This window comes from Solanum dulcamara, chromosome 6 (genome assembly GCF_947179165.1).
Source record: "Solanum dulcamara chromosome 6, daSolDulc1.2, whole genome shotgun sequence".
In the NCBI taxonomy this organism is placed as follows: Eukaryota; Viridiplantae; Streptophyta; class Magnoliopsida; order Solanales; family Solanaceae; genus Solanum; species Solanum dulcamara.
The window spans coordinates 77,637,427-77,651,854 of record NC_077242.1 but is presented as its reverse complement, the minus strand read 5'-3'; the positions used below and the strand labels follow the sequence as shown (position 1 = coordinate 77,651,854).

The window sequence follows — 14,428 nt, the reverse complement described above, 5'->3', positions numbered from 1 at the left end:
TTTGTTGTATTTGAGCCGTTGGTCTTTCGAAAATAATATCTCTACATTTATGATATAATGATAAGATCTGCATATATTTATCCTCACCAGATCTCACTTGTGAAATTTTATTAAGTATATTTTTAAACTCTATGACAAATCAAACTAAATTAAAACAGAAAAATATTATTTAATGCTAAAAGCTAGCCATTGTAAACTCGTTCTTTGAATTTTATTTTCAATGTAGGAGCTTGAACTCGAAACCTTTCATTAATAGTGTTTATTCCTTCCTCACATACATATAACATATACAAAGCGAGTGAAGAGTATATACCTAAGTCGAGATAAATTTGATGCCTCGATTCCATGTACCCAAATATTGCCAAGTGTCCCTCTACCTGGCATCACCCCACCCCCGAAAAAATACCCCCACCCTCACCACCCCACCCCACGAATTACACAGAGCAAAGCATCAATCATCTCAGCCATGGCGCCTTCATCTTCTCTCATTCTTCTCTAATAATTTCACATATATAGCCTTATGATTTCAATTTCCACAAGCTTTTATGGTAGCAAATAACTAGTTTTTTCTTGTTTATATATCTATTTGTTTTTTTGGGGAATTTTTGGTACTTTGAGATTAAAGATTCGATTTTTAGAGTCTTTTCTTGGAGATTTAATACACGAAAGCTTGAATTTTGGTGGGTTTTTTGTGGAATTGAGAAATTCTTGAAAAGTTGGAGGCTTTGGTTGAAATCAGAATTCAAGACGGGCATTTTCTTTATAAGGTAATTTTACTGATTTTTCATGGTTATTTGATTCATTTAGTTAATGGGGTGTGAGGATTTTGAATTGTTCGTTTAATATTTGGAGCTTTCTTGGGTTGTTTGAGCTGAAAAATTGGATTTTTTGGGTTTTGGGAATGAATCGTTTGAGTTATATGTATGAAGTATTTTGTGATTTGGTAATTGTGATAATACTGATGTGTAATGCTCATTTGGGTTTTTGATTTATTACTGAATAGGGTTTGTAGATTTTTGATGTGTTGGTTTAGTATATGATATGTTCTTGGAATAACTTGAGCTGAAGATTGGTGATTTTAGCTGTTGAGTTCTGTTAGTTTTATTTTGTTGGGGGAATTCTTGAATTTAAAGTATTTAGTGAATATTTCTAGGCTATTGATGATTCTTGGTGGACATGGTTGTTAACTTGCTCGAATTTTCAAGTTGCTGAATTTGAGAGTGTTTGAGGTGTGATTTTTGGAGTATTATGAATTCTGGTACTAACTCGGAATGTTCGGATTCTGACTGCTAAGTGAGAGAGCAGCAAGCCTTGTAACACTCCATGGATAGTCCAACAATGACCAACCCTGGCTCGGTTTCTAGTTCCAACGATGACACTCCACGCGTTAAGTTCTTGTGTAGTTTCTCAGGAAGTATATTGCCCAGGCCACAGGATGGGAAGCTTCGGTATGTGGGTGGTGAGACAAGGATAGTGTGTGTTCCGCGTGATATTTCTTATGAGGAACTCATGGCTAAAATGAGGGAGATCTATGAGGGGGCAATGCTACTGAAGTATCAGCAGCCTGATGAGGATCTTGATGCTCTTGTCTCAGTAGTGAATGACGATGATGTGGTCAATATGATGGAGGAATACGATAAGATGGATTCTGGTGATGGATTTACTAGGCTCAGGATCTTTCTGTTTTCACACCCTGATCAAGATGGATCCTTGCATTTCTGTGATGGGGATGAGAGGGATAATGAGAGAAGGTATGTGGATGCTTTGAATAGCCTTAATGAATCCCCAGATTACAGAACGGGACAACATAATGAGTTTCAGGTTACAGGTCCATTAGATGATCTCCATGGTGCAGAGCAGTGCTTTAGTCAGATGACTCTTGATGGTAGTCTCCATAATTTGAGGAGTAACGATGTGCCTATACCTCAGGTCAACTTGCGTCACCTTACAATACCACATTTGGGTACAGCTCAGCCCCAACAATCCGTTAATCAGAAGTATAATGAAATGGAGGCCCCGTGGAGTCCAGCATACTATTCTCCTAGACAGCCGGGACACCTTGATCCACGGCCATTATCAGAGTTTCCTAATTCTCCTTCTTCATCGCGGTACTATTCTCCATACCCTGAATTCCAAGAGAGAAATTTTGATAGATTGCCTGAAGAGTACAGTCGTCTTCAGATTAATCATCCGTCCCTATATGATCATCAGCCTCAATATACAGATAACGTACTATTATTTCCGAATGGACCTGTAGTAGACAAGGCTGGCTTTCCAGGTAACATCCTTCACGGTGCTAATGCATTTGAGGGGAACAGTATATGTGAGCATTGCCGAATGACGTTTCAGCGCAATCAGCCTCATCCTGATTCCTCTTGGAAGCCTGGAGAGCATTCCCTTTTCGATACCGGAAATGGGTTCCACCAGGTTGCAAACCCTCATGCTGAATGCCCACCAAAAAGAGAAATGTTCTCAGTGACTACAGATGCCAGTTTGCACCACTCATACTACCCTGTGGAACAAAATGATCTTCGCAGCCGCCAGAGCGACACTGTTAGTCATGAAAGAGGATGGAGCGTGCAGCATCAACCAAATGCTCGAGTTGAGGAACCACAAATCCATGCGTCTGGAGCTGGTAGCAATTTGGTTGATGGCCATCAGGTCCTGGGACAAGGTCTTAATTATGAAGACCTTCGTCACATTCGAACTGGACGGGATCCTGGTAGTCAGGTATATCATGATCAGGTGGTAGGAACGGGATCTCAGATTCATCTTCCCTCTATGGAAGATCGTGCAGTTCGCTATGGAAATTCACCTTATGCTTATGGACCAGATACAGCATACCAGGTTCCTCAAGCAAATATGCCTGCACATTCTTTGTGGAGGAATGTCCAAAGCCCAAGTCATGGAGGTCCTTCTTACGAGGTTGCTAATTCACCACAGCTGGTCAATGGTTCTGCTAGTCCTGGATTTGTCAGGGGTATAATGGAAAATAGTCCTAGGTTGCAATCTGGGATGGAGAACCAAAATGCTTGGCTTCATTCTTCACAGAAAAAGATGGGATTTGATGGTTTTTCCATGCCTGAATATTCTCTTGCGCCATCCCAAAACTTGATCTCAAATGCTCACAACCAGGGAAATCAGCCCATGCAAACTGTGGAAGCTATTCAGGCCCCAGGTGGCATGCAGACTATTGCAACTCTGCAGGATCCAGTGTTAAAATCTGATTCAGGGCCTTTCTTTGGTGATAGACCAGCTTCGTTGAGTAGGTCTGGAATAAGGTTAACTGCTGATATATATGCCAGTGAGAAGGAGAGTATTATTCGCCAGGAAGGGGATCAACTATATCCTTCAGGATTGCTGGAAGTCTCTAATATATGCAGCAGCAGTCCGACCAAAGCATTAATGGACAAAATTCCACTTAACCCTGTAACTCCTGTGTCCACTTGCCTGGAAAATGCTGTAAAAGAAGGTGTTTCTGCAGATACAGAGACTATTGATGCTTGCGTAACTTATAAGAATGAGAAGCCGCAAAAGGATCAGCTGACTTCCTTATCTGATGAGATCCCGTCTGCGGAAAAGGTAGCATCACAAAGTGTCAAGGATGCAAAAGTTGAAGTCCAAGAAAATGCTGATTCCGCTCATGAGCATGACACTGCTAATGTGGCGCATGAGAATGATGCTGAGTTAGCTGTGAGGGTCACAATATTATTATTATTAGTGCATCATGTATATTTTAAAAGGCGTTATTCTATACGTAATACAATCTGTTGATTTACAGGATGACCAAGGGGGCTTGGAATTTGATTCAGACAATGATAATGTTAATAATTCCAAGATTGAGTCAACAAAGGCTGAGGAAGAAGCTATTGAGAAGGGATTGCAGGTTCTTAAAATCACTTCGTTTTGTCTCCTCTTTCCTCACTGTTCTGAAACACTTTAATTCACACTTTAATTCACACTATGGTCGTGTTAGTTGCTTCTTAGATTTTCCTGAGGAGATTGTACGGAAAAACCTTCTGCATTTATTTGTTTATGTTCTATTTATTTTAAATGAATATTTTGTTAGGTTTTGTTTGTTTCATGCACTTATTGGAATAAAACTATATGCATTGCTTTGGTACAGACAATCAAGAATGAAGATCTCGAGGAGATCCGGGAGTTAGGTTCTGGGACCTATGGATCAGTTTTTCATGGAAAGTGGAAGGGGTCAGATGTCGCTATAAAGAGAATCAAAGCCAGTTGCTTTGCTGGAAGGCCATCTGATAGGGAACGTCTGGTATGTCCTTAATATATACACCTTTTTTTCCTCAAAACTTCTTGTCTGTAATTCTGTTACATATGTGGAATACAGTTGCTGCACTGGATATTACACTTGTTTCCGGATGATAGGATGCTCAGGAACTACAAAGGAGTAGTAATATTTTAGAAAGGCAATAAACCAAGTTCCTTTAAGGGTGGATGAGTGCCTGTAAGAATAGCTAAAGTTACTATGAGTTGTGAGACAAATCTAATTTTACTATAATTTTTTAAATCATCTGTATTTTAAGAAATTAACCTTTGACTCGGAGGTCTTAAAGCACACGGATGTCTGATCTTAAGAATATTCCCCCAAGTGAAACAAATTTTGGATTAGGCAGTGAACTGCGAAGATATTTTTGTTCTGTGAGCTAAACCAATATGCAGTAAGTAAAGCAGTGTTTCCAACTGTCACTAAGTTATATTACACTGAGCTATGACACTTTTCTTTTTGGCATCATTTTTATTTTCCTCTTTAAGATGACCGGTCTTTCATATCATATTTATCTTGAATGTCTACACAGTAATAACATATAGATCCATTATTATCCTAAATAAAGACGAGGAAAGAATAAGCCATTTTAGTAATTGTTATTCGGAATGTAGGGCTTTTTAGGCAGATGCCTTTACACTCACCGTACATTCTCGCCATTCTTACTGTATCTTAGTACTAGGCAGATATTGTCAGTGTTCATGGGAAAAAGCCAGTTCTAACCTGTACACCTTCTAATTAGAAGATTTGAAACACTACTTTAGCCATCTTCTACCCAAATTAGGAAGAAAATTAGAGGAAGAAGTTGAAAAGAGGGACGTAAATGACATTGGCCAAGTGTGGTCAAGCATTTGTATTGCCACTTCTACTTATGACTTTGAGTTCTAATGGTGAAAATTAATTTGAAGCTACCTTTGCTTATAGCGCCTCTTTGTTTCATTCTCTCTTTATTCTCCAGAACTGGTCTATATTTTGTAGCCGATCTTAATGTCCTCTTCTATTCATTAGATTGCAGATTTCTGGAGGGAAGCTCTGACATTGAGTTCACTGCACCATCCAAATGTTGTTTCCTTTTACGGTGTAGTTCGTGATGGACCAGATGGATCTTTAGCAACTGTTACAGAATTCATGGTCAATGGATCATTGAAACAGTTTTTACAGAAAAAGGACAGGTACATTTTGCTTTTCAGATATCTAGAAGGTATCTTTCTGAGTTGGATTTCATTGTTTTCCTACTTCTGTTATTGATAACATATTTATTCGACAGGACTATTGATCGTCGTAAAAGGCTTATTATTGCCATGGATGCTGCTTTTGGTATGGAGTATCTGCATGGGAAAAACATTGTTCACTTTGATCTAAAATGTGAAAATCTGTTGGTAAATATGCGGGATCCACATCGACCCGTCTGCAAGGTATGATGAATGCTCGTATACTCATATTTGATAGGCAATATCAGTATCTGATAGATAGACCCTCGGCTCAATATCAGTATCTGATAGATAAGCAATATCCTTGAGCGCCACAGTCTAGGTGTTTAGATATTTTAGTATCATTATACAACAACATATCCTGTGTAGTTCCATAAGTGGGGTCTGGAGAGGGTAGTGTGTACCCAGACCTTACCCCTACCTTGGGAGGTAGTGAGGCTGTTTCCGATAGATAGACCCTCGGCTCAAGAAAATAACAGGATGTGAAGAAACCAAGACAGGATATTACACAAAGGCATGACAAAGCATACTGAAAAAGGAACAGTAACTACGACAAAATAATACAATGAACAAATTACAAGGGACAATGTATAGTAAATGAAATCAAAGGAACAAGAACCTACAAGAGTAATACTACGACTACTTGTATGGAAGGATAAGCGAGACTACACTCAACTACCTATTAACCTACAAGAACCTATTTTCAGTATCATTATCTGAACCAAAAAAGGCATTTAGATTTGTTGAGCTCAGTGAAGGTGTAGCTCTCGTACTGTATTTGATATCTGTAGTCCCTGACACTACATTGCTTTACCTTTAGATTGGTGATCTTGGCCTATCAAAGGTTAAACAACACACCTTGGTCTCAGGAGGTGTTCGTGGCACTTTACCCTGGATGGCACCAGAGCTCCTAAGTGGAAAAATTAAGGTGACAGAGAAGGTAATGTCTTGTCTTTAGATGTGGAAGTTATCTTTTAGTTTGTGCTCTTTCATAAAGTGATTGTTATATTTTCTGTGATGCAGATTGATGTTTATTCTTTTGGAATTGTAATGTGGGAGTTGCTCACTGGTGATGAACCATATGCAGATATGCATTGTGCTTCAATAATAGGTATGTGCCCATTCTTGATACATGTTTTTCTTTTTCACTTTGTTTGCTAGAGAAATCAATCTTCCTCTACTTGTTTGTACCAGTTTGAGACTTCCCTACACCCTTGAAACAAACGCTTTCAGATAACCACCGCCAAAAAGGGATTAAAAAAGAATTTGACAAATTCAGAAATATAGTATGAGTATGCTATAACTGCTTTTGGAATTATTATGTAGAAACTTCTGTTACTTCAAGTAACAGAGGTTTTCTACAAAAGTATCATGTGTGTTTTGATAAATAGTATGTAGAAAACCTTTGCTACTTGAGGGATTGATCATGTTTTCTTAATGATATATAGGAGGAATTGTTAACAATACACTGCGTCCCCAAATTCCGACATGGTGTGATCCCGAGTGGAAAGCGCTAATGGAGAGTTGTTGGGGCCCTGATCCTGCAGAGAGGCCATCATTCTCAGAAATCTCTCAGAAATTGAGAACTATGGCAGCAGCAATGAATGTCAAATGATACTGTTTCTGGACTTACCATACTCGCTCCTTCCAAGATAGTCATTTCAAAATAAATGGTATCCTGTGTTTTCGCTTCAAAGTTGTTACGTCTCCCAAAAGGCTATAATAAACATTTCTTATATATATTTTCTCGTCCGTTTGACTTCATATGCCTATTTATATTATGAAGTCATTGTAACTCGGACGTTCTAGCGCCCTATTTACTATGATCTCGAAGCAGATTAGTACGTTTACCCATCTTCTTCGTCCAGGAAGTTATTTTCTGGAAAAGACCATCGGGGTTGGCTGGCGTTTCAACTTTGTGAAGGTCGGCATATGTTAACGTTCTATTGCAGTTCTTTCAGATATTGATTTTTCTTGTTTCAGATATCTGTTGGAGCTGGTAAAGGCAGTGTACATAGACTAATGGCAATTTATACATCTGAAGTTATATGAATTTTCAATTTCTGTATCACATTAACATCCAGTAAATCATATAGAGGGTAAATTATCCACTTGAATCTTGTAGTGTTACATGCACAAATTTAGTCTCTTGAGGAACTATAAATACTTTCCATCAGTATAATTTTACCTGATATAACATGTTATACTTCGTGATTATATAAATATATTTTATGATGTTGGTGCATAGTAGCGAATCTCTATAGTATATCATGCTTCGTATTTGTTGGAGGATCGGACATGCTTCCGATGCTATGATAATTTACTGTGTCTCTAAGGTTGGAAGAGTGGACAGTACCTTAAGGGGTCGTTTGGTTGGGAACAAGTTATTTCGGGATTAATTATCCTGGGATAAGTTATTTCAATATGTATATGAGATAATTTATTCCATCACTAAGAAGTCGTTTGGTGTGAGGTATAAGGAAATAATAATCCTAGGATTAAATGTAGGACTATTTATCTTGCGTTTGGTTGGAGGTATTAGGCAATCGTCTTGGATTATTATACTTTATACCTCACTCCAAACGACTTCTAACAGTTTTTCATTGCCTTAAAGATGATTCATTAAAGATGATTCATTTTGTATATGGAAGACCAATAGTCCTTCATGTTTATGCATTCAAATTTATTGCGAAAAATCATGCCTCGATTTCAAGCTAGTCAAATTTCCAATATGTTATATCCTGTGATTATTGACCTATCGAAAATCTCTCTTTTCTCTAATTGAAATATTCTCAAAGGTTAGTACCATGTGATTTGAAACTCGATGAATAATGAGTCTGTCTCTATCTTCTTCATCCAATTACCACACCCTAGTATATGGAGATCTGAACTCGTGATATGCACATATCACGTGTTACACTCTTATCGTTAGTCAAAGTCATATCACGTTTTATGTTCTTATCGTTAGATCAAAGCCAGCCACCAAAAATCTCTTCATTTATACAAGCTAAAGCTCTTATCTGAAGAGCAAAGATTCATGATTGTCCTCTACCTTATGCTCTTTCGTGGAAGTCTCACCTATCAAGGAAGTATGACAAAGAGAGTTTATATCCCTATGGGGAGGACCTCAACTCAGTGTGCATAGAAGTAGTTTAGCTGTTTAAGGATATAATCCCATTATCTAACCTAAAAAAAGATGCATGAAACTAAACATAAAAGTTATTAATAACACTTAGTTTGCCCAAACTTTCTGATATTTTATAAAGATACACAAAAAAATATAAATGATATATTGTTGTCCCAACCTACCAAACCAACCTAATTAGAGAAGTTAGTGTTTGTATAAACACCTAGTTGACTTAATTCCTTTCTTATGTTGTTTCTTTTTTTCCCTATATTATTTTATTTGATTAATTTCTTGATATTTGCATGGACCAATTAGATTAAAAAGAGAATTTTAATAAAAAAATATTATTAATAATAAAACCAAAGGTCAAATTCCATTACATCATCATCAATTCTACTTGTTAATCTTTCTAGAAAGTAAGAAACTGCAAAAAATATATTATTTTGTGTACCTAATACGCGGCATTGTACTTTTCAGTAAAAAAAGTCAAATTCTAGTACATGCTCATTTTGACTTGCCACATGTCAAGTGAAAAATATTTAAGTAAAACAGTAAAAATATAATTAAAAAAAATAAAAAGTCATTTATCCCTATTTTGTGCTACTTTTTAATATGTGAGATAAATAACTTTTTTGATAGGACACAAATTTATATTTTCATATCATAATATCCTACACGATATGTCTGGGCATGACTTCAGCTTCAACTTATCTCACTAAAGAATAAAAATTAAAGACCAGTCCATTTAATTTAAAGAGCAAAACATAACCATGTTGACTTTTTACAATATAACCATGTTGTGAATGTCGTCATGCAAAAGGAGGAATCCGCCCGAGGAGGGGCCGGTAAGGAAGAGGGGAAAAATGTACTGTCATCTATCTTGATCAGTTTTCTGAGGCGATGCTGCGTAAAGTGTCTTTCTTGCTCAGTGATCAGTTAATGAATTCATTCTGGATCCCTGACTCGTCATGAGCTTTTGTTCTTAATTTGAATGATTCTCGATCTAATTAGACGTTAAAAATTTATTAGTGCTTGATGCGGGAGGGGTACTACAGCCCCAGGTGGCGAAGAGCCGACATCAAGGTGCCAAACCTTCCCGTTGATGTGAGCTCTTGGGGATCAAGAAAGGAAGCAAGTTTAGCGAACATAGAGATGGAAAAAGATGGATTTTTCCCATTTGCTGTATGAGGTTCGGTGGCATCAAAATTTGGACAGACGGGAGACGATGATCGAAGTCAGACTTTGCGATTGACATTGAATTCCCTCTTCTGCTTTTAATATGAATTGACTCCGCTTTGATCTTTCAGAGAGAAGAATGACCAAAAGTAGACCTGACCAGAAAAACAAACAATTACGATCATCGCTAGAATCAAAACTTTTATTTATGAAATTCAAACTATGAACAAATACAATATATAAAGAAGTTAAAGAAAATTCATCATATCGATTATATATAAATGTATAATTTTTTTTTTTTGAATTATGTGTATACAATGTTAGATTTTGGTGAAGAGGGGTCCAAATAAACTTCCTTGCAATTTCCTAGCTACCTCCGCCCATGTGTGTTTGAATGAATGAGATCTCTTTAAACTTAATCAAAAAATTGTAAGTTCAAGCTTTAGAAAATAAAACTTTCTCGATAGAGAACTTCTCCCTTCAAATACATCATACACTACTCAAATTTGATAAATTAATTAGCTCATAAATTTCGAATACGAAACAGTTAATTATTGCAAATGCATGGTAACTTAATTATGAAGTGATCAAAGAGATAAGGCCAAAGTCAATTTCCTTGGATGCCACATTATGATATAATTCATTATGGGTTTGTTAAAATGAGGGGTTGACAATGGTACATATGAGTTAAAAATTTGAGGGATTAGGAATACTCAAATTATGCTAAGCTATTTTTTTAAAAAATTCTTTTATATAGTATTATCCTTCAAAAAGTGCATGAAGTGATAATAACATTTGTATTAATTTATGGTTGCAGATTAATTATTGTTGAAGAAAAACAAAAGTCATTAAAGGTATCCTTCAAAGAATATTTGGTTATAGATTGTATAGAAAATTAATTATTTTAAAAGCTTGTGTATCAAGAGTCCATATATTAGGGAATTTGTCAACCCTATTGTAATTAAGGCCATATAACATTTTTTTTTCTGGTTCCTATGTCTATATACAATACCTTATAATATTTAAATAAACTAATTTCCCTTAATTCCCTAATGTCTCTTTCATTAATCTTTGTCTTGGTGGATATATCATAGTAATCATAATTTAATTATATAACTTGAAATAAAAGTCATAATATACTTTATTATCGTTACGTTACCTATATATATGAACATTGTTATGTGGATAAGAATATGAAACTTATTAATATAGCTCTATGTTTGTGCAGGTTCAGCAAAATTCAATAATCTTGATATGAATCTTGTGTTAGTCTTCAGAAATTTATTTAATATGTTTGAGAGAAGAAAGGACTAACTAATGCGATTAACTACGAAACACTATTAACAAAAGGACTAACTAATGCGATTAACTACGAAACACTATTAACACCTTAATAAAATAAAATTATTATTGAAGATAATATGTTTTTGTATAGGGTTTTCATATAATAGGGTGTAAGTGAATGATTTTGAAGTATTGCAACTGAATCATATTACATGAATGTTTAGTGTAATTTAACCAAAATACTATACAAAAATTCAAAAATAAATATTTTGAATACTAATATTATTAGTTCAAAATTACTTTTTCTAATTTTTTTTTAAAAACCTTTCTACTCACCCTCTTATTCTACACTATTTGTAGATTCATATTGAGATTTTTCCCAATTTTATTTCACAAAAATAACAAAAACTATACCATATAGCCTTAGGTAACTTATGATAATTGAGATTCCATAAGTCAAAAGATACATACTTAGCTAAAAAAAAAAAAAAAACTAAACAATCACTTGTACTATATGAGAGATTAATTAGGAAGAAAAGAATTAAAATTGTGAGATTGTTTTGGTAGGACAAAAAGGTATTGTACCCTAGCTAGATATTAATTAGGTGCATAAAAGTAAAGTCAATTTAAGTTAACACCAATGATGCAACATTATTAGTTTTGGTATTTAGCCAACAGAAAGCCATACTTATCTTGTTATATTATCAATAATACTAAGCGATAGATAATATAATATTTTCACCATTTTTTTTGTATTTTTCACACATATATATATATATATATAATTGTGTCGAAAATATTGGGTTTAGTTGAACCCGTAACTAAGCATACATTTGCTAATTGCCAAGCTAGATACTCTCTATATCTCAATTTGTGCCATAATTTCCAATTTAGTCGGTTCCAAAAGAATCATGTGATATATACTTCTTTATTTAGAAAAAAGAATAATTCTAATTGTCCTTAATGAGATGATTTATATTCACACAATTATTTTTGATTAATTTTAAATCACAAAATTCAGAAGTTTTATTTTTTCCTAGTGAACTTTGCCCTCAGTCAAACACAATTATATAAATTGGGACGAAAGAATAATAAAAGTTTAAAGAACTAACATAAATAGTCGTTCACTAGCCAAATCACTTAAACTAAAAATAATTGACAAACGTATGACATATATATATAATTCGTGTTAATATACGTATAATTATATATCTTCTCCGGACCCTGCGCATAGCGGGAGCTTAAGTGCACCGAGCTGCCCTTTTTTTTATACGTATAATTATATATAATAATTAATGTATAACAATTACAAAAAATAAATAATGAATCCGACGGGCTATTTAAAATTATAAAGATCCCTATTAATTTAGGTACATAAATTAGAGTAAAGTCAATTAAGCTATATATTGCACCAGTGACACCACATTCTACTTTATATATATAGAGAGAGAGATAGATAGATATAGAGAGAGAGAACCATACTTATCTTGTTATGAATATCATACAAAAAAATATATAATATTTTCTATAAGCCAAGTGTATTGATGATGCATTATGAAAATTGATTAAAGTTTAGTGTCAATGGAGAGAGAGAGATTCTTGTTTATAGAGAAAGACAAACAGAAACATGTTTGCTTCTTCCTAAAGATCTGACTTAATTAATTTGCTTATTAATTTATTAAAACACCTTTTGAAATTTTGTTATTTTTCTGCTTGTTATTTCTATGCAAGTGAGGTTCTTGGACCTCTTTTTCCTTCTAATAATGTTTGTTTAATACACAAAACAAATGTTTTTATTAGGACATAATATAATATACATAGTAGAGGGACCAAGGTCAATGAAGTTCTAATTCTCTCTCTGAAAAAAAAAACTTTGATTTTCTTAGAATAAATATTCATTTGTTTGTTTTCTTACGTTGTAGAGTTAAGGTTTCTGTATATTCTATCCTCTTTAATAAGAGTGGTCCGTTGTACATTTCTTCATCAGAAAATTATATATATGATATACATTAGTTAGATATTAGCTATTATTATGAGTGTATATTTAATTTCGCACATCCTTAACATAACTACAAAAAATCTTTACACACTCTTCGTCAAATTCTTGATCGGCCACTGCTCTCTAAACCCCATGTAAAGTATTATAATGGGTATGTTATTATTGTTATTATACTAACAGTATAACTATAACATATCTATACACAATCAATACTAAAAAATGCGAATTTATCGATGAAAATTTTTCGTAGGATATATGTCATTATGAGATTTCTGACGGAATATATATCAATTGGTTAAAAGGCAATTGGAGGTAATCTATTCAACAAGTTGATTGACAACTTAAAATAAATGATAATTAATAATATGTTAAATTATACTGATGATATAATTAAACAAAAATTCATTATACTATATATATATATCAATGCATATAATTGATATCCTTTTTTCAAAAGTGATATTTCCATGTTCTTGATTGAAATTTGAAATCCTAGTCAAGTTGTTTCAATAGGGTGTCTAAAAAGTAACTATAATATATGTAAATTATCCTTAATGCCGTAATTAGCGACATAACTCTTTGATATATATGAGAAGATGTTATTAATTTATTGTATTAAAGAAGACTTTTAAGGTACGTTTACGACGGGGCTGAATAGAAAATGACTTTTACACTGTTTTTTTTAAAAGTTAAATATAATTTAATTATGTATAATTCATCTTGATTTCATACTAATCAACTTATTTGGAAAATAGAGTTTAATATAAAACCCAATTTTATGTAAATGCATGTTGTTCACTCAGCTAGTTCTTCCTATTTATTGTTAATGCACTTATTTTATTATTTGTTGTTCTATTTTTTTGCATCTTCGTCGTATGGCGACTTGTCCCTTATATTTATACCAAAATTATTTACGTAGGAGTAGGACTACATATCTTCAAAGAGAAAATAGAAAACAAATTTCCTTTCCATACTTGATTTGTTATGTTACTTTTATGAGGCGAGAGTCTTTTGAAAATAACCTCTAGCTATTTCCACAAAGTATATAGGGGTATAAGATCTTCATATACATCAGCTGTCTTCAGACCCCACCTATGAAATTAGATTAGGTATATATGTATTGTCGTGTTCGAAATATTTCGGCATGTAATAGTAATTACTGGACGACTTTGGTTCGAAAGAACACAATTGATCCATCAAACAACAATAACATACCTAGCTAGTGTAATCCTACAAGTGGTTTATGGAAGGTAGAATGTATGCACACCTAATTACCCCTACCTTAATTTGTGGATAGAGAGATTGTTTCTGCTAGACTCTCGACTCGATAAAAAAGAAAA

The 14,428-nt window shown here is 34.2% G+C and overlaps 1 protein-coding gene across 1 annotated transcript; it reads left to right on the top strand.

The window, feature by feature from the left end:
* Positions 1 to 325: 325 nt before the first annotated feature.
* Positions 326 to 7,573, top strand: LOC129891634 (serine/threonine-protein kinase ppk1). The gene is made up of 9 exons (XM_055967049.1): positions 326 to 767; positions 1,154 to 3,693; positions 3,782 to 3,886; positions 4,127 to 4,279; positions 5,300 to 5,463; positions 5,559 to 5,706; positions 6,323 to 6,442; positions 6,526 to 6,613; positions 6,951 to 7,573. Exons 2-9 carry the CDS (start codon positions 1,324 to 1,326, stop codon positions 7,115 to 7,117), a joined length of 3,315 nt encoding a protein of 1,104 aa, XP_055823024.1. The 5' UTR covers positions 326 to 767; positions 1,154 to 1,323; the 3' UTR covers positions 7,118 to 7,573.
* The last annotated feature ends 6,855 nt before the right edge of the window (positions 7,574 to 14,428 follow it).

Excerpts from the sequence above, each read along its gene's own strand:
- LOC129891634 (XM_055967049.1), top strand. The coding sequence starts at position 1,324 with ATGGATAGTCCAACAATGACCAACCCTGGCTCGGTTTCTAGTTCCAAC. Across the intron at positions 3,887-4,126 it reads CTATTGAGAAGGGATTGCAG|ACAATCAAGAATGAAGATCT; the intron begins GTTCTTAAAATC and ends GCTTTGGTACAG. Across the intron at positions 5,707-6,322 it reads CACATCGACCCGTCTGCAAG|ATTGGTGATCTTGGCCTATC; the intron begins GTATGATGAATG and ends CTTTACCTTTAG.